Source organism: Phascolarctos cinereus, unplaced genomic scaffold (assembly GCF_003287225.1).
Source record: "Phascolarctos cinereus isolate Bilbo 61053 unplaced genomic scaffold, phaCin_HiC Scaffold_2;HRSCAF=192, whole genome shotgun sequence".
Classification (NCBI taxonomy): Eukaryota; Metazoa; Chordata; class Mammalia; order Diprotodontia; family Phascolarctidae; genus Phascolarctos; species Phascolarctos cinereus.
In genome coordinates, this window is record NW_027555625.1 from 21,704,147 (window position 1) to 21,722,968 (window position 18,822).

The 18,822-nt window shown below is 52.2% G+C and overlaps 1 protein-coding gene across 1 annotated transcript; it reads right to left on the bottom strand.

Annotated features, from left to right (window-relative positions):
* Positions 1–472: 472 nt before the first annotated feature.
* On the bottom strand, positions 473–15,738 carry CCT7 (chaperonin containing TCP1 subunit 7). The gene is given in 13 exon segments (XM_021001003.2): positions 473–783; positions 785–829; positions 1,261–1,467; positions 1,696–1,828; positions 2,203–2,300; positions 2,965–3,153; positions 3,427–3,591; positions 6,060–6,231; positions 6,548–6,600; positions 7,110–7,235; positions 7,721–7,827; positions 9,787–9,940; positions 15,609–15,738. Coding segments are annotated over 13 exon segments (1,629 nt in total). The 5' UTR covers positions 15,615–15,738; the 3' UTR covers positions 473–609.
* Between the last annotated feature and the right edge of the window lie 3,084 nt (positions 15,739–18,822).

Consider the following 18,822-nt stretch of genomic DNA (forward strand, 5'->3'; position numbering starts at 1 on the left):
GGGGAAGACAGGGCCAGTCTACCAGGGTCACTCTGCTCTAGTACTTGACCTTGACAAGTCACCTCAGCACTGTAAAATGATGGCACACACACACACACACACACACACACTCACACACACTCTCTCTAACAGCTCAAATTCCTAGGAGCCTTAGGAGCCTCAGGCGCCCCCGGAAAAAGCCCTCGCCCACATTCAGCCCCATGCACCTGCTCCACTCTCCCTCCCACCAAGCTAAGGGCCTCCTGAGCTCTGCGCCCCAGCCTCTGCTGTGGCCAGGGCAACTGGACGAGGCCAGCAAACACCCCCAGCCTTGACAGAAGGGTCTTGGGTCTGCCGTATCCCAACCCCCAGGTACAACTAGGCCGCACCTTGGGGTGGCTGGTCCATCAGGGGAGATGGCAGCTCATCCTCGGGGAGCCGTCAGAGCAGCCACCCCTGCACTGGGTCCAAAGAATCGCCCTCAACAACGACCTAGGTCTTGAGTTTTATTTTAAATATCCTTCCAGGGGAACCGAGCCAGGCGCATTTGTCCCCTCTTGCCCCTCAACACCGACTAACCGTGCCTGCCCTGCAGACAGACGGGGGCGGAGCGGGGCAGAAGGGCCTTCTTCAGTGAGGACGTCCTCGGCCCCGGCCCCGGCCCACGGGGGGTCCGTCCACGGTGGAGCGCGGGTTCTTAATGGTCTCATCCACAGACACGATGAGGCAGGCGGCCTCGGAAGCAGCAGTGAGGGCATTGATGCGGACCATGGCGGGTTCCCACACGAAGGCTTCAAAGTTGTCTCGCAATGTCCTCGTTGTTGATGTCTACGCCGTACCACATGCCACCCTGAAACAGACAGGATGAGGGGCCCTCCATCAACCACAAGAGACCCAAGTGGCACAAGAGCGACCAGGCGCTACGCGGCTCAGCCCCGGAGGCCAGGCCTCCGAAGAAGGCTCCCTCGTGCGGCCCGGTCCATTGATACCTTAAGCACCAGGGAGGCGCCCAAGTTTAGCACCAGGCAGTCCCTCCTGGCACGCAATCCACACCTGGACCACACCCCATGGTTCCTCTGGGCATACTGAAGGCACCTGACTGACGAGGGACTGTCACTGCCACACAAACCAGGCCACGGCCTCAGAGAGGCAGGTAAGAGGGCAACGTTGTGGCGGGTCCACCTGGGAAGATTCTGTGACCTCCCCAAGTTCGGGCCCAAGCCTCGCTGCCTCCAGGAAGCCCTCGCTTCCCGAGGCGCCCAGCCGGCACCAAGGACCCACCTGGGCGTGCTTGGCCCGTAGCTTGTTGAGGATGTTGGTGGCGTCAAAGCCGGCGTTGTCGCACAGCTGTCGGGGGATGATCTCCAGGGCCTTGGCATAGGCCCCGATCAGCAGCTGCTGCTTGCCTGGGATGGTCCTCGAGTAGTCCCGCAAGTACCTGGAGAGCTCCATCTCGATCGCTCCGCCCCCAGCCACCACGGAGTCGTTCTGCAGAGATGGCAGAGCCCGCCGTGAGGTGGGGGGGCCGAGCCCGCGCCCAGTCGTCACCACGCCACCCAGCCAGGCACACCGCTGCCAACCCGATGCTGCCAACTATTCCCCAGGACGCTGGAGAGACGTCCAAGGCCTTCACTGTCTGCTCCTTGCGTATCTCCCAGAGTGGCACGCCCCCACCCCGTCTCCCTTGGAAGCCTCGGCCACCAGCCGGCCACGCACCTTGATGGCTCTGCGGACGATCATGATGGCATCATGGAGGGAGCGCTCCGTCTCCTCCATGAACTGCTCGGCGCCCCCCCGAAGGATAATTGTGCAGGTTTTGGCCTTGGGGCAGCCAGTGAAGAAGTTGTACCTGATGGGAGAGAGGGCCCCAAAACGAGACCCCCTTAATTCCTCTGCCCACTCCCCTTCCTCCTGCACGCACACCCGCATGCTTCTACCAGAGCTCTCTCCTCCCCATGGCCCAAATCGCCAGGCTCTGGTGAGCAGGACAAGCCTCCCCGCCCACCCCAGCATGCTAACAGCAACAGGATTTCAGAGCCAGCCTGTAGCTCATGCTCATTGACCCCCGTGCCCACTCACTGCCCCCTGCACCTCGCCTCGGCACTCTCCCTCAATTCCCCCCTTGCACACACAGACGAGCTTCCTGCATCTCAGCTGACTGCAGCACATTCCACACCAAACTCCTACCAGCACAACCCAAGCCCCCATGGGAGGCAGGCTCACCTCTCGCCTCCAATCTGTGTCTCCTCAAAGACCTGGCAGCTGCCCAGCACATCAGGGGTCAGAGCATTGACACTGGTCTGGATGGAGCCCCCGCAGGCCTGGGGAGGGGAGGAAGCATCACGGTTTAAGGAGGCCAGGGCAAGATCTCCCATTCACCTAATCACTCTCCTGAGAGCTAGTGCAGAGCCAGGGCATTCCTCCAGCCGTCCTTGTGCCAACTAGGCCCAATCTAAGAAGTGAAGGCAGCAGCTACAATACAGATGTCTCCACTGAAGGAGGGGAGAGCCCAGTAAAAACTATTCAGAGAGCCATGGGAAAAGCTCGCTCAGCATGCTGCTGGGAGCTCTGCCTTGGAGCCAAAGCCAGCAGCTGTGTGGATGCCTCCAGGACCAACAGCTCCCAAGGGCATGGGGAGTAGCCAGCTCGGGACGCTCCCTCCACCAATGGCAGCGGATCCTGGCACAAGGCTTAGGCCACGGCTTTCCTTAGGATTTTAGGGAACAGCAGACATCCTGCCCTAATTATACCTTGCTAAGGATGATAAGAAAATGAGAGCTTATTCCCAGGGTACAATCTTGAAACTGAAAGGAGGCAGGAGCTGATGAACATGCTGGGGGCTTGTGAAAAGCTAGCTAGGGACCAGCCATCTGCCTCAGAGACTCTGTGGTCACGAGGTAAACAGGGGGAGGCTGGGCTCCCCAACCTCCCAGCAGCCCCCCTTGGACTCCTAGAGACCAAATGGAGCCCTTGACAAGCACTCACCATCATCGTCCTGCGCAGATCCTCCTCGGGGACACGGCCGGCACAGAACATGTCCCGGTCAGCGAAATACTGAGTAGCCACATCCCCGATGGGAAGCTTGGACAAGACAACTTTGGCCCCCGAGTTGTAAATCTTCTCGAGCTTGTCATATAGGATGTTCCATTCGGCATCCACGATGGCTTGGTAATCCTAACCAAAGGCAAGAACAAAGGCCCAGGGCCCAGCTCGCCACCTCCTGCCACCCAGAACAGTTGGGAGGGGCTCACGGCCAGCCAACAAGAGGCCAGAACAGAAAGACGAGACCCCAGAGAAGAGGGCGGATCCCTAGCAACCAGCACCCAAATTCCCTTCCCCAGCGGCCTAAGCCCCCGAGCAGCCTTCAGAGACGCAGCTCTGACTAGCTACGGAGACAGCCCAGCCCCTGGCCCCAAAGGTGACTCCACCGCGTCCCACAAGGCCTACCTCCACGGTGTGCACGCGGACTTCGGCGTTGTCCTTCTCGGCCTTCAGCTCCAGCTCGACGTTCAGCAAGGCGATCGTGGGGTCGGTGTACTTCTTGGGCTGCATCTCAAACCCCGCGTAAGAGAACGTTTTCTTGAAAGCAACACCAGCCACCAGCTGCGACTCCTGGAAGCAAGTTGACAGGGTTAGGCTGGGGCTGGTTTGTGTAGACACAGGGGGTGCGGGGGAGAACCCTGAGGACAGACTCCCTCAGGACCAGCTACGCCATGCCACCCTGAATTCCCTGGACCACGTCCCACACAAACAGTCCTCCGGCCTCTGCCTAAAGACCCCCGTGAAGGAAATCCTGGGCAGGCACCCTGGAGGCAGCCCCTGAACCACGAGGGTCCCTCAAATGGGCAGGATGCTTCTCCTGTACAAATCACATATAAGTCACGTATAAATCAGAGTCTCAGCAATGTCTCCCCACCAGGACCCCCTGGCTCTTCTTCTGGATGAGGTTTTCCTTAACTTCTGTTGGCTTCTCAATGTCTTTTCTTCTTCTTTTTTCTTCCTTTTTGCTGGGCAATTGGGGTTAAGTGACTTGTCCAGGGTCACACAGCTAGAAAGTGTCAAGTGTTTGGTCTGAGGCCAGATTTGAACTCAGGTCCTCCTGACTCCAAGGTCGGAGCTCTAGCCACTGCACCACCCAGCTGCCCCTCTCAATGTCTTTTCTAAAACCCAATACCCAAAACAACACACACTCCAGTCATGGCCTGAGCGACTACCACCTACCTACTTATTCAGATCCACAGGCAGCCACTAAGGGCACCCAGGAGGCCTCTGGGTGACCTTGAAGGCCACACTGATTGACCACATTCCATCTCTCTCCTTGAAGAGTAAGGCAACCCTTAGTTAGGAATAGTCTAGAAAGGTCTGTCCTACCTCAAAGGAAATAGCAATGATCTTATTTCCCTTTATAATCACATTTTTATTTTAGGAAACATTATTTCATTAATTTATTCATGTAAGTGTGAGTCATTCATTAGATATTTTTCCTTTAAAAAAAATCTAGGGGGGCAGCTAGGTGGCATAGTGGATAGAGCACCAGCCCTGGAGTCAGGAGGACCTGAGTTCAAATCCAACCTCAGATACTTGACATTTACTAACTGTGTGACCCTGCACAAGTCACTGAACCCCACTGCCTAGGGGGGAAAAATCTACTGTCTGTTGAAGTGCTCCCAAATAAGCATTTCTCTCCTTAAAACAGAGAAAAAGCAAAATCTCATCTTTTTCCCTTGCCCGGAAGCATGTCTGCCTTGGGGGGATTGCTGGCTAGTAACCACTTCCCCTCCCCCGGCCACATCCCACCCTCCTCACTGTGGGCATCCATCCTTTTCTGGGCCAGCATTCCTATTCCATGGCCATTGGGCAGGTCGATCCAAAGTTCCTGGTTTTATTTCCTTTAATGAACCCTCTGTCCAGACCAGGCAGAGCCTGGTACTAAGCTGACTCTCTGAGCTCAACACTGGAAAGGCTTGGTCAGCCCACGGCCCTCTCAGGAGGCCTGACTCCCTTCCTCGGCTCACTCGGACCCCTCCTCTACGGCTAGGTTCTCTTCTCTAAAAGACGCGAGGGACAGAGCTGATGGACTTAGAGGGCAGAATGAAGCTTATTTTCTCCTCTCTCTGCCTCTCTCTTTTTTTGGATGTGGCTAATGCCGAAATCTGTTCTGTGAGATGTACATCTCTGAAATGGCCTCTGTTATTCCTGCCTTCTCCATGAGGAGGGAGGGGGGGAATTCAGAACTGAAAATAAAATGGCATCAGAACAAGAAGAACCCTGAGCCCTCAGGTTCCATCGATGTGGGGAAGACAGTTTCAGAGAAAAGTTCTAGGGAGCCACGTGAGTCTCCTCCAGGTTCAATGGCTTGTAGTCTTCCTGACCACTCGATGCCCACCAGTACATGACGCTTCCTCTTTCCAATCACAGTAAAACAGCCAGTGTAGCCCATGGTGAGGGCACAAGAAGCCTCTCCTCTGCCATCTTGGTCTCTGGCCAAAGCTGGTTTCCTCCCTTACAACCGAGACTACCTCCAAGGTCTCCCTCCACAACTCGGTCCAACACTACCCACTCCAAGAGAAACTGCCTTTTCTCTTCTCCCAAGCATCAATGCCATTCTCTGACAAAAGTGATTTCACCCGCAGGCGACCTCTGATGGCCAACTGCCCGGCAAAGGTGGCGGCTGGCCGGCTGCCCCCGGAGCGCATAGGGCTGTCTGGATCCAAGCACTCCAGCACTGTCATTTCAAGTTCAGGATAAGCCAGGTGATCTGACATGGCAAACTGCTTCAAAGATGGTGCCAACAATGGCACAGCCATTACAGGAGAGGCCCTGGCGCTGCATCTACCAAGCAGGGTGGCCTCGTCAGAAGTGATCCAGAGAGCCCTGTTCCCCAAAAACAAACCCTGGCATCCCAGCCAAGTTACCCATTGAGGTACCATACCAAAACATAACTAATTCATTTAGCAGGATTTTCAAATATCACCAGTTAGGAGAGCCCAGATGACACCACTGACAGAGCCTCCCAGGGATGTGACCCTTTACGGGGGCCGGTGTCAGGCCTCTGTGGGGCTGAGGGCAGCAGCACTCACCTCCAGGGCACCGCCCTGAACCTTCTTGATGCCAATCATCTTGAGCTGCAACAAGTCATCGAGCATCATAACGGCGTCCACCACCATGACGGCAAAAGCTGCCTTCTGCTGGGAAATCAGCTTGGAGCTCAGCGCAGTCATGGCACACTTCTCGAGCAGCCGCCTCTGCTCCCTGGCACACACAGGCAGTCAGTAGCAGGCCCTCGAGGGCCACCTTCCTGTGCAAGCCCTGCCCCCTCTCCCCTCCCATCCTCCCGCCAACCCTTTCCAATCCACCTTTCAAACCTATTACTAGGGACAGATGGTGCCTGTGGGCCCAAGAGTCCCTGGGACACCCATTAACTAAAGCCCATGTTCTGGCACTTGGCTCAGGCTGGGCTTCTTCCTAGGGCACCACAGGAGCTGAAAAGCCCCAGGCCCACAACAACATGTTTCTGCATCTGACCTGCCCGGGAGGAGCCTGGGACCTAGGCACCATGTTGACTTACTCCTTGTCTTCATTCTTTATGGTCACAGCAATCTCCTTGATCTTGTTAACTGCCTGCCAAGAAGGAAAAAAGCCGCTTCATTTGAGGCTGCAGATTAAGTGAGGCCCTGCTTCCCCAAGGAAGCTGCTTCTCACTCATCCCACAAATGAATGGCCTTTCAAGGCCCTGCCCCGCTTGTTGTGCTGGAGGCCAGGCGGACGCCAAAGGCTGAGGGCCATGACTGGGGACTTCCAGGCACAGGCAGTTACAGGCTCCGAATCGACTTCAAAGGCCTTTGCGATTCCATGTGTTTTCCCTCACAACCTGGTCTCAGCTCTGGAAGGGAGCTGACTTGCCCCAGGCCCCACAGAGAGGTCAGGCCTAGCCCACAGGTCTCCTGGCTCCCACCTCATGTTCCACCTGTCTACCACCTCCACGGAGGTCCCAGGCTCCTGGGGGGGGGGAGACCACCTTGGGTCTGGGGGATCAGGAGCTACCTACCTGTGGTGCTAGCAAAGTGTCTTCTATCCTAGAAAAGACACCAAGCCTCAGGCCCGGCCAGCGTGGTCCAGGCTTCACCTACCAGCTGTGTGGCTGTGCGGAAAGCCCGAATGATGATCTGGGGGTGCAAGCCTTCCTCCACGTAGGATTTCACTTGCTTCAGGAATTCTGCCGCCAACAAAGTCACTGAAGTGGTCCCATCACCAACCTGCAGCCACAGAATGACTTAATTCCCAAAGTTCAAGGGGCATCCACCCCTACGCCACCTTGCCCAGTTAGGGCCCCAGAGCAAAGGCTGGAAGGACCCTGGAGGCTATAGGGTCTGAGCCCCTCATGTGACCCACAGAGGAGAGTGACTTATACAGGGTCACAGGCAGGATCTGAAGCCTAGTGCTTGCATCTCTATTCAGTTGTTTACAAATAATTCCTTTTAACAGAAACAATTAACAGGCACCAACCAGGCAACCCAGAGGCAGGGGAAGAGCTTTCTAGGCCTCGGGGGTGGGGTGGGTGTTGTTCCCGCATCAGCTCAGTGCCTGGCACCCAGTAGGCACTTAATAGCTGCCTGTTCATTGAAGGAGTCGTCCAGGACTCTGGATGTGACAGAAAATCACCCCTTGCCCCCCCCTCCCCCCCACAACAGGGGTGGTATCCAGACACTGTCCTGCCCCTCCCCCAGGCTGGCTCCCTCACCTCAGCATCCTGTGACTTGGCAATGTCCACCAGCGTCTTGGCGGCAGGATGGACAACGTCCAGGAGCTTCAAGATCGTGGCACCATCGTTGGAAATCGTTGCTTTGCCTGGAAGGAATGTTGGTGGGCTTAGGCCATTTTCTCCCACTGTATCCCACCTACCCCAGATGACCCAGGATCTCCTTGCCCTCTGACCTGCCAGAGCAGCTGACAGGACAGCTTGTCTGTCAATCACAGGCTCCTGAAGGACCGGGTCTAAAGAGCCGTCCCTGCCCCACCCCATACAGTCCGAGCCTCACCAGCACCAGCACTCTCCAGTCCCAAGTCCAAACTGAGTGCCGGGCCACCCATTCCTACAGCAATTTCTGTCTGCACCTCACAAGTGCAGAGACTCATCGCCAGACAAGGAGGGACCATCCCCTACAGCTTCCACCCCGGGCTTCGTGTACCAACAGCAATCCCAGTGGACGCCATGGGGCTGGAGGAAGGGGCTGCAGGGCGCGTTGCCAAGAGGAGCTGGACAATCACAGTGAAGAGAACACCAGGTTTGGGTTCAAATCCCACCTCTGACCCTCACTAGCTGTGTGATTTCACCTCCATCTGCCTCAGTTTCCTCCTCTGTAAATGGTCATTAAGGTCCCTTCCAGCTCTAAAGCTATGCTGGCCAGAACCCAGAGAAGGTGCCTCCAACTTCTGGAAAAGCACAGCCCCCAGGCCAAGTGTGCAGGGAGCCAGCCAGCCAGCACTGTAGATGAAGAGCTCGGGGTCTGCAAAGGGCTCTCCCCATCCCCATACCTGTGGCTGTGCTGTCCCCCTCCTCAGTGCCCTGGGGGTACCCCCACCCAGATGGGCCTCTAGCAGCTCCCACTGCCAGGCAGCATGGCCTGTCTGAGAACACACACAGGGGAGCTGATGCCCTCTTTACCCTCCCTACCTGGAGCCCTGCATTCAAATTCTACCTCAGTCACTACACTACTAGCTACATGACCCCAGGCATGCCCTACCCTCCTCAGCCCACTTCCTCCCCTATAAAACGAGAGGGCCGGGCGTGACACTCTTTCTGGTCCCTTTCAGTCAGTCAACAAGCACTTATTAAGCAGTTGCTATGCACCATGCCATGCCCTAAGAACTGGGAACACAAAGAAAGGCAAACACAGTCTCTGCCCACTGGACCGCCCAGGCTAATGGGAGAGACACGACACATAAAATGAACACAGAGCGGAAGGAAGGTCTTCAAATATCCGGAGCTGCACTGTCCTGGATGGGGGTGGGGGGAGAGAAGGAGGAGTCAAGGAGGACTCCAAAGGGACCAGGGAAATGTTGGGGGGGGGCGCTCAGGAGGGCAGTTTTGGACACGAGGAGTTCGAGGTGTTTACAGAACGTTCAATTTCGGACGTCTAAAAAGCAGCTGGAAATGCCAGACTGGGGGTCAGCAGAAAGTCTGGGGCAGGACAGGCAGACTGGAGGTTCCCCAGCACAGAGATAATGGAATCCACAGGAGCTTATGAGATCCCCAAGGAAAACAGCCTAGAGAAGAAGCAAAGGTGGCCCAGGGCACAGCCTTGAGCGTCACCTGGAGGAATGGACACTCCCATGGCCCCTTCAAACCAACAATGGCCTGGCGAATGGTAGGAGACCCTTACTAACTGCTTGCTGCCTATGTCCCCTGACATCAGCCCAGGTGGGTTCCTCACTGTCCCCTATGCTAACCTTGCTCATTCCTGCCCAGCCCCCACTTGATTAGAGAAGCCTTCCCTGCTCTTTTCTTTCCCTTCTTTGTAAGCCCAGCTCAGGCCCCACCCCTTCCAAGGAGCTTTCCCAGATTCTCTCCCCAACACTAACCTTCCCATTCTGAGAACATCTTACACTTCCTCCATCTATGCCCCCGTACTGGTTCACTGTCTGACTGAGTTTTCTGTCCTCTGTGCAAGGTTTTTCCTTCCTACCATCCATCGTCCTCTAAAGTAACCGGATGAAATGAGCTCTACCTGCACCCTGAGAATGGGAGGTCCATGGTGGCCTCTACTCATCTCCAAAAGCCAGGAAGAAAGTGGAGCCCAGACTCACCTCTGCCATCGACAATGAGCTTGTCCATCCCTCGGGGCCCCAGGGTGGTTCGGACAGCCTCTGCAATCACCTGGCAGGCGCTGATATTGCTGACAAGCTGAGGGATCCCTTGGGAGCTGTCCGTTCCCTCCTTCAGGAGGATAACCGGCGTGGGCTGGAAAGGGAGACAATGGGCCAGGGATTATGTTCAACCATTCCTTTCGATATATGCAAGTGTGATCAGCCAAAACAGTAGACACAGTGACTACACTTACTCGTAATGGGTTGTTTTTCTTGCCTTCCCAAAGGGTAGGAAAGGGAAAGAATTTGGAAATGAAATTTTTTAAAGTTGAATTTTAAAATCATTTTTTAAAAAGATTTAAATACAACTCCCCAACTCCGTTAAAAGAGCCCAACTCCATCCAGCCAGCACTGCCTTCAGGAAGAATCAGGACACTGGAATGAAGCAGAAAGAAGGAAGCTCTGTCCGTTCAGGTCCCTGGATGGAACGGTCGCTTGTCTCGACATCACAGTTCAGTCAGAGGAGCAGATGGGGCCCTAGTGAGAGCCTTCAGTGCCAAAGGCTTCAGGTGTGTTTCAGGGATGTTTAGACAAGATGCCCTCAGCAGGGCCAAGAAATGGTAACCAGCTGGAAGCTGCAGAGTGGGGGGTGAGGGACAGTCAAAGCAAACTGTCTGTAGCTCAGGGCCCTTGCTCAAACCCCTCAGTCTGGATGCCACTGCAAGCTGACACCACAAAGCTCCCCCCAGTAAGGAGCCCCTCACTGCTGGCTAAACAGCATTCTACATTATCCACAGATGAGAAGAAATAACCAAGAAGTGTCTGGAGTCCCCAGAGTACAAATCAAGATGAAACCCCAGCACTGAGGATGGATGGCAAGGCTACCCTCCCAAGACATTTTTCCTCATAAGCAAATCAGGGCTTCCCTGGGATTTAAAGTGGTAAGAGACCTAAGAAATTCACTTAACAAGCATTTATTAAACATATTACTATGTGTCAGAGAGGCAATGCAGCCTAGCAGAAGAACAGGCCTCAAAAGGTACAAAACCTGGATTCAAATCCTGCCTGTGACACATGCAGACTGTAGGACCCTAGAAAAGTACCTTTACCCTCACTGCAGGGTAGGCAACTCTTTAAGAGAAAAGGAGCAAGCTGCCCAGCTAGGACTCTCCGATACCAGTGAAATCACAGGTGATGTCCCCATCCTCCATGGGCCAGGTACTGGAGACATCGAGCCCCAATGAGAAAAATCCCTGCCCTCCAGAAGGGTCCCCTCAAACAGGGGAGAACCTCACTTTACAGACCCCCTATGAGCTGGCCTAGACGAGGCTTGAGGCTGGGTTCTCTAAGGAAGGCTTGGCTGGAGAAATTAAGTCTTGGAGACAGCTTTCTCTATTGCCCTTTGCTGTTGTTTTCTGGCCAAATCATGAGCCTCTTCAAGGCTCAGCTTCTGACTGGCCTCTGACACCATGAACTCCAAGGGGCCACTTCCTAAAAGCCTGCTGAGTGACTGAGAGGGCTCCTGGTGGCATGCTGTCTGGCTTCTCTGTCACAGCTCCCACAGTGACCCCAAGTCACACACCACTGAGGGTGCCATTCAGCAGAAGCTGCCCCGAGTGCTGGCTCTGGCTTTAAGCGGGCAGAGGAAAGATCCAGGAAGAAAGGCAGGCCAGGAATTCCAGCCCTCCCCAACCCCTCCCCGACTGCCTAGGCCACCAGCAAAGGCTCTAAGCCTGGGTCAAGTGCAGCAAAGATGGTCAGGCCAATAGTGAGGCAGCCAATGGAGAAGGTGGGGATGGAGAACAGCAGGAGCCTTGGACAGACCTTGGACAAGTCAGAGAACCAGAGATTCTGAGCTGGAAAAGCTGTCAGGGGCCAAGTGGTCCAATGCACACTGCACCGGTAATTCCCTCTGCATCCCCCCTTGAGAGGAGGTCCGTCCTTCCCAGGGTGGCCTCGAAGTCTAGACCACGTCAGGAAGCCTTTCCTCAGCTTTAGCTGGCGCAGAAATCTGCAGACCGAGCACCTTCCATCCGGCATCAAGGAGAACCCATCTAGTCCTCATCTGCAAGATGGCGAGAATGGGTTCATCTCTCTAGTCTCTTCTACCCCAGTCTAAACATCCCTTTCAACCACTGTGTCCAGAAGATTAATGTCCTAACTACACTGTGGTGCCCAGAACTGGCCCTACTGGCCCCCAGTGCAGCCTGGCGGGGCAGACGCCAGGAAGGCTCTATCACCTGGATCCTGTATTCTGTGACCTGTTTTAACGTAGCTTTCCTTCATGGCGCTTTCCCCTCCAAAGATCTCTAAGGCAGAGGTTCCCACCATCTTGAGAAGGGGGACAAAAAATGTCAAAGACTTCCACATTACGTCACCATTCTAGTGGTATCTGTTAATTGAGAAAATATACCATGACAAATAGTTACACTGAATTTCATAACACTTTTAAATGAACTGGTATTTTACTGATCAGAACACTGACACATTTTAAAAAGCCGTCCATATGTCTGTCAGACATGATTCGGTCTGTAGAAGTGAAGGGAGGTTTGCTGCATAACTGGATCTGCAGAGCCTTGGCCCATACTGAGGGGGTGGCTGAGATCCCACCCAGCCTCGACGCTGTGCTCTGGCGGCCTGCTGACTGACAACCCAGGGTGATTCTGTGACTTATAGAAGTCAAGAACCTGGGGCCTCTTACCCAATCATCAAAACAGAAAAATCCATTTATTAAGCATATGCCGGCATGCTGAGTGTGCTTACAATCTAAAACAAGCCAGACAGAGTTAAGCCACGCTACCAACCGTACACACCAAGTGTGTTGCATAGGTGCAAAAGGGGCAAGTGAGGCCAGTACATGTGGCACCTTGGAAATTACACAACAGACCTGTTTTCAATCACAAAGCACTTTCCCTCATATCGGTTAGTTTATTAAAATACCTATATTAATTTAACAAAAGCCTAAATAGACAGCTATTCATGAATGCTACACAATTATAATGGCCACGCTGGACTCTGAGAACCCAACCTTCCCTCCCTGTACTGCAGGTATGGCCTGGGGGCTGAGGGGTACAGGGGAGTGGGGGGGGCAGGGGCAGTGTGTGCACCAAGGGAAGGGCATCCCACACAGGAATGGAGCACATGCAGGTATGGTCATCATGTGCTTTTACAGAATTACTTTTTTCTTTCTTTTTAAATCTTTGTCACAGGGTATGGCTCCGTGGAGAGGGGAGGAAGGAAATATTTGGAAACAAAGGGATATAAATACAAAAGTGGTCAATAAAAATAAGGTAGCTTTTTTTAAGTGTCCTGTTTGTTTCCATGTCTCCTGAGGTTTTTCTCTTTTCTGCAATTGTAAAGCACTTTATGGTTAACAAAAAAGAGCCACGGAGGGCAAGTGACTATTATGTCCATTGATGATGAGGGCAGACTGAGGCATAGAGGTTGAGTGACTCCTACCTCTAAGGGGTCAGAGAGCAGGAAAACAAGGCGGGAAGCCAATTCCTTAGATCCACGTTCATATTTCTTTTTGTTTTTTCTTTTTTCTTTTTTTGTTGGGCAATGGGGGTTAAGTGACTTGCCCAGTGTCACACAGCTAGTAAGTGTTGTGTCTGAGGCCAGATTTGAACTCAGGTCTCCCTGAATCCAGAGCCGGTGTTCTATCCACTGCGCCACCTAGCTGCCCCTATGTTCATATTTCAATATACATCAGATGCCTACTTTGTACAGGAGGCTCTTGGGCACTGGGGGATAAAAAGACAAAAAAGAAAAAAAAAAACGTCCTGGTCTCAAGGTGCTCCCCTTCCCCAGAGACTGGGCTGGCCCCAAGTACTCAGAAGGAAAAAGGAGGTGAGGTCAGACTAGGGGCTTTAGGGAAAGTGAGGTCCTGGCCTAAGGGAAGATTAGGATCCTGAATGGCAGGTGAAGAATAAAAGGCCATTCTCGGCCTGTGGAGAGGGGGGACAAAAGCTCCACTTTTCACCCACGTGATGTCAAGTGGATGAAGAAGCGTGAGCTAAGGCTGGAAAGGAAGACTGAGGCCAGATGGGGGGGGCAAATAGAGAGGCAGTGAAGGTCTGGGTGGGATCTAGTGTGCCTCATAATAGTCTCACATCAGCTGCATGAAAGATGGATCAGAGACAGGAGGCACTGAAGGCAAGGAGAGAGAAGGGAGGGATGAGATGGCACCTGTGGCACCCAGCAGTGAGGGCCTGCAGGGATTGAGGACACTGGCAGAACTAGGCAGGAGGCTCCAAGTCCCAAGAAAGTCCCTCCCTGCTACTGGCCTGGGTTTTTTCTCTTCCTCTGGACTGCTCTCACCTGGGCCTGTTGGATGGTTGATTGAACTTTCAGGCTCTAAGTGATCTGTCGTCCCAGAGGGGGCCAGCTGGGACAGTGGGGCCCTCAATGGAAGAGACAGGCCAATCCGGGGGTGAGGCAACACATGGAGAAATCAAGGGGAGCCATCCTGAAGTGCTTCCCCCACCAATTCTCTGCTCCCTTTTGAGGGCCAGCTCAGATGCCAAGCCTTACCCTGAACCATTCCGAACGCTCTTTCCTCTTCTCTGCACCCAGAAAGCCCCTTGGAACTATTTTGTAAATACTTATCTGTTTACATTTCAAGAGGCAGCTAGGTAGCAGATATACTGGACAGTGTTATGTATTTGTAGGAGGGAATACCACAGGTTTACAGGTATATCAGATGCAGTTAGCTGGTAGAGTGGGTCAGAGTCCTAGACCTGGAGTCTTCACTTACCCACTGCCTGATTCAGTTTCCCTATCTGTAAAATGGGGATTTGTGAGGAATGAAAGGAGATAACTTTTGCAAAACTCTTCGAAAACCTTATACTATCTACTATCACTTTCCCCACAAAGAATGTAAGCTCCTTGAGGAATTTTTCTATTTCCCTAGCACAGCAACCAACACAGCGGAGATTTAAAAAAGAGGGGAGGGGGGATATTTGTTGGAGGAACGAATGAAAGCTGGATCCAAAGATATGAGAACCATCTCCACAGAAATAACTAAATCCAAGTGACCAAAAGGTCAAGGAGAATGAGGACTGTGTGAGCAGGAATGAATGAATGAACGAATCATTGGACTGTAAGCTCCTGGAGGGCATCAGAGCTAAGTATCTGGCACACAGAAGCGCTCTATAAATGCCGATTAGATGGACGCACCGAGGCAGCCGGCTAACATCCCGTGACAGCTGCAACCTTGGTGGAACCCCTTCCTCCTGGAGCAGAATTCACATGACCAGACTGAGGCCAGCGTTCCGCGGGCCCCGGTTCGAACCCCCGGCGCTCTACTCACAGAGGTGGGAGCAAGGCCAGGGCCTTCGCCTCCCTCTCTGAGCCTCAGTTTCTTCCACGGTATCTCTGCAACTCCACAGCTTCCCTCGGGTTCGGCACAATTAACTCTTTAATAACCCTCGTGGAATCCACGCCGTGGCCCCGCCCGGACTACAACTCCCAGCATGCCCCGCGCCCGGGGCCCAGCAGCTCCTTCTAGGCCGAGCCTCCGGGCATGCTGGGAGTCCGAGTCCCGAGCCGGCCCGGGTGGCGCTGGGGCCTGCCCTCCCCGCTCGGCCGCGGCACCGCGAGGATGCCCGGCTCCCGCCCGCGGCCTAGCCCCTGCCCCTGCTCCAGAGGCTGCGCCAAGCCCCAGCCCGACGGTGAGCCCCGAGCGCGGCTATTGCGCCGCGGGTGCCCTGGCCCCGCTACAGCGGTCCCGAAGGACGCAGCGGCGTCCTTGGGGACGATCCTCGGCCGCCCAGCAGGCGCCCCGACGCGGATGGCAACGGATAGAGCCGGCGGCCACTCACCATCATCCTGGACTGCGAATCGGGAGCCCTCCGGCGGCCCACTCCTCTGCGCGCTCTGGCAGCCTCCAGCGGCCCACAATGCCTCGCGCGCGACAGCGGGCCAGAACCTTCGGCGCGCTGAGCCGTTGGGCGCGCTGAGCCAAGGGGCGGGGCCCTCGGGCGGCGCTAAGGTTGGAGCGGCCATAGAGTCGGCGAGGGAGGGAAAGAAGGGCTCGACGGGCCTCCAGGCGCGCGCCCTCCTCAGCTGGGGAGGGAGAGTCTCCACAGGCCAAGAGCGGGTACCTGGAATCTCTTTCCTAGACTAAATATGCAAAAAGAGACTCAATTTTTGGATGTGACCAGTTATGAGAATTTGTTTTGCTCGGCTATACCTATTTGTTACAAGGATTTTGCTTTTCTTTTTTTTCGGGGGTGGGCAGAGGTGAGAGAGGGAGAAAAATAAATGCTTGAAAATTGAAAAAAAACCATTTCAATAAATAAATACATCAGTGATCATTTATTAAATGATGACTATATGCCAAGCACTGTTTTAAGCGCTGGGGATGCAAAAAGAAGTAAAAGACAGTCCCTGCCCTCAAGGAGGTCACAATCTAATGGAGAAAACAAGTAAACAAATAAGAGAATAATTAAATAATAAACTAGATAATTACATTACGCAATTATACAAAATAAATAATTAAGAGAATTAAGAATTAAGAGATATTGGGAAAACCTTAAACTTAACTTTAAAAACATGTTGCCTGGATAACCTCCTTGTTTGGAGGTCGCATGGTTCATGCAGCCAATAGAGGGCTAGTCCAGGGGATCAAGATGATCTGAGTTCAAGTGTCGCCTCTGATACTTAGTCGGTATGTGACCTTGGGCAAAGTCACCCCACCTTCCTGAGCCTCAGTCTTGCTCATCTGTAAAATGGAGAAAAGGAAGAGCTTTCATCATGTAGGATTATCGCAAGATTTGAAATGACACAATGTATATTCAGTTTTTGCAAACCTCGACTCATCAAATAAATGTGAGCTATCATTTACTTAGGAATGCCTAGATTTAAAGCAGGGGCTCTATTAAAAAATAAATTTGTATTCATAGGTTTTGCTTTACATCGCCTAAATTTACCCCTCTACTTCTACCCCTGGCCATCTTATAACAAAAAATAATTTTTAAGGAAAAAGAGAAAGAAAAGAAAAAGCAATCAACAAAACTGATCAAAAAAGAAACATATACAATGTTTCACCCCAATGGACCTTAGGTGTCTTCTCTCCATTGGGGCCTTGCTTGTTCTTTGTTATTTTATAACATTCACTTTTGATTTTTTTCACCATTATTGCTCTTCCCCTTTACACTGTAGCCATTATTTACATTGTTTCCTTGGCTCTGCTAATTTCACTCTGCATCACTTTGTGTAAGTCTTCTCACACTTTTCTGTATTCATGATATCCATTGTTTCTTGCAGCACAATAATATTCCATTACATTCATGTACCACAATTTGTTAAAGCTATCATTATTGTTATTCTTAAGCTGGGTCAACAAATTTTTTTACTACTTTGATAACTATATTTCAACATAATTGATTACTTTTGTAATCTTAGGTATCTTATTTCACACATTTAAAAATATGATTTTGAAGGGGTCCATACGCTCACAAAACTGCCTGAGGGATTCAGGACCAAAAAAAAAAAGTTAGGAGCCCCTCACCTGAGCCTAATCTAGTTGAACTCATTTTAAAAGATGAAACTTGGGCCAATGAGGTTGAAGTAATCTACCCAATGATATGTGACATAGCAAATGTCACAAGAGGAATTTTAACCTATGGCTTCTGACTCCAAAGTCAGAACTGTTTCGAAGTGAGGTCCTGCACATACTGAGACAACAACATGTACATATTTAGATTTACACATAACCTATATAAAAGAGATAAATGGGAGATAATCTTGGAGGGGAAGGCATTAGCTGCTGGGGGATGGGAGGGGGAGAAGAGACACTTAATCTGAATTCTGAAGGAGGCCAGGGAAACAGACAGGCAGGAGAAGGGGAAGGGGGAAGTAGGGAGGGAGAGGGAAAGAGAGAAAAAGAATGGAAAATGACATAATCAGACCCAGCTTTAGAAAAATCATTTTTGGCAGCTTGTGTGAATGACGGACTAGAGTGGGGAAGAGATTGAGACACCAACTAGGAGGCCATTTTAATAGTCCAGGTAAGAGGAAGGAAGGAAATAAACATTAAGCACTTACTAGGTGCCAAGCATTATGCTAAATGATTTACAATTATTATCACATTTGATCCTTATAACAACCCTGGGAGATAGGTGCTATGATTATCCCCATTATACATATGAGGAAATGGAGGCTGACAGAGGTTAAAAGACTTGCCCAGGATCATACAGCTGGTAATTAAGGTTAAATTTGAACTCAGGCCTTCCTAACTCCAGGTCCGATGCCTCATTGTGCTAACTGCCTTCTATCTTCTCCAGGAGGTAGGTGTTATTATTATCCTCATTTTACTGATAAGGAAACTAAAGTTCTATGAGACTAAGAGACTAGACCATCCATAATAATAATAATAGTAGTAATAATAACTCACACTTATATAGGGCTTTGAACTGGAAAATGTTTTACAAATATTATCTCATTTGATCCTCACAACAACTCTGAGAGTTTTGGGTTGTTCAGTTGTTTCAATTGTGATCCCATTGGGGGGGTTTCTTGGCAGAGATACTGGAGTGATTTGGCATTTCCTTCTCCACTTCATTTTACAGATTAAGAAACTGAGGCAAACAGGGTTAATTGACTTGCCTAGGGTCACACAGCTATTGAGTATCTGAGGTTTGGGACACCATCCCATGGTCAAAAACTGAAATTCCTCTATCTACCATATTCTCCTCTCATTCCATGTCTTCCAGTGCCTCATTCCCCCTTTCTTTATCCTCATGATGCCTTCTCATCCCTGGATGCATCAGTACTCTCATTGGCCTTCACCCCAGCTCTGACAGTTTCTTCCCTTAGCAGTCTGGATCCGTTAATGAGTCAGTTGAACAACTCACCGTCTTCTTTGCTTGCATCTCTTGCTCTCTGGTCCTTTCACCACTCGTGCCTTGCTGGAGCCAAGCCCTGAATGACTCTCATAGCCAGCCTCCAATCATCCCACTCACCTGCCGCTAACCAGAGCTGGAAAAAGTCAGGAAAGGGTGGTGATTGGGTCCTTACAAGCTTTCACTGAAG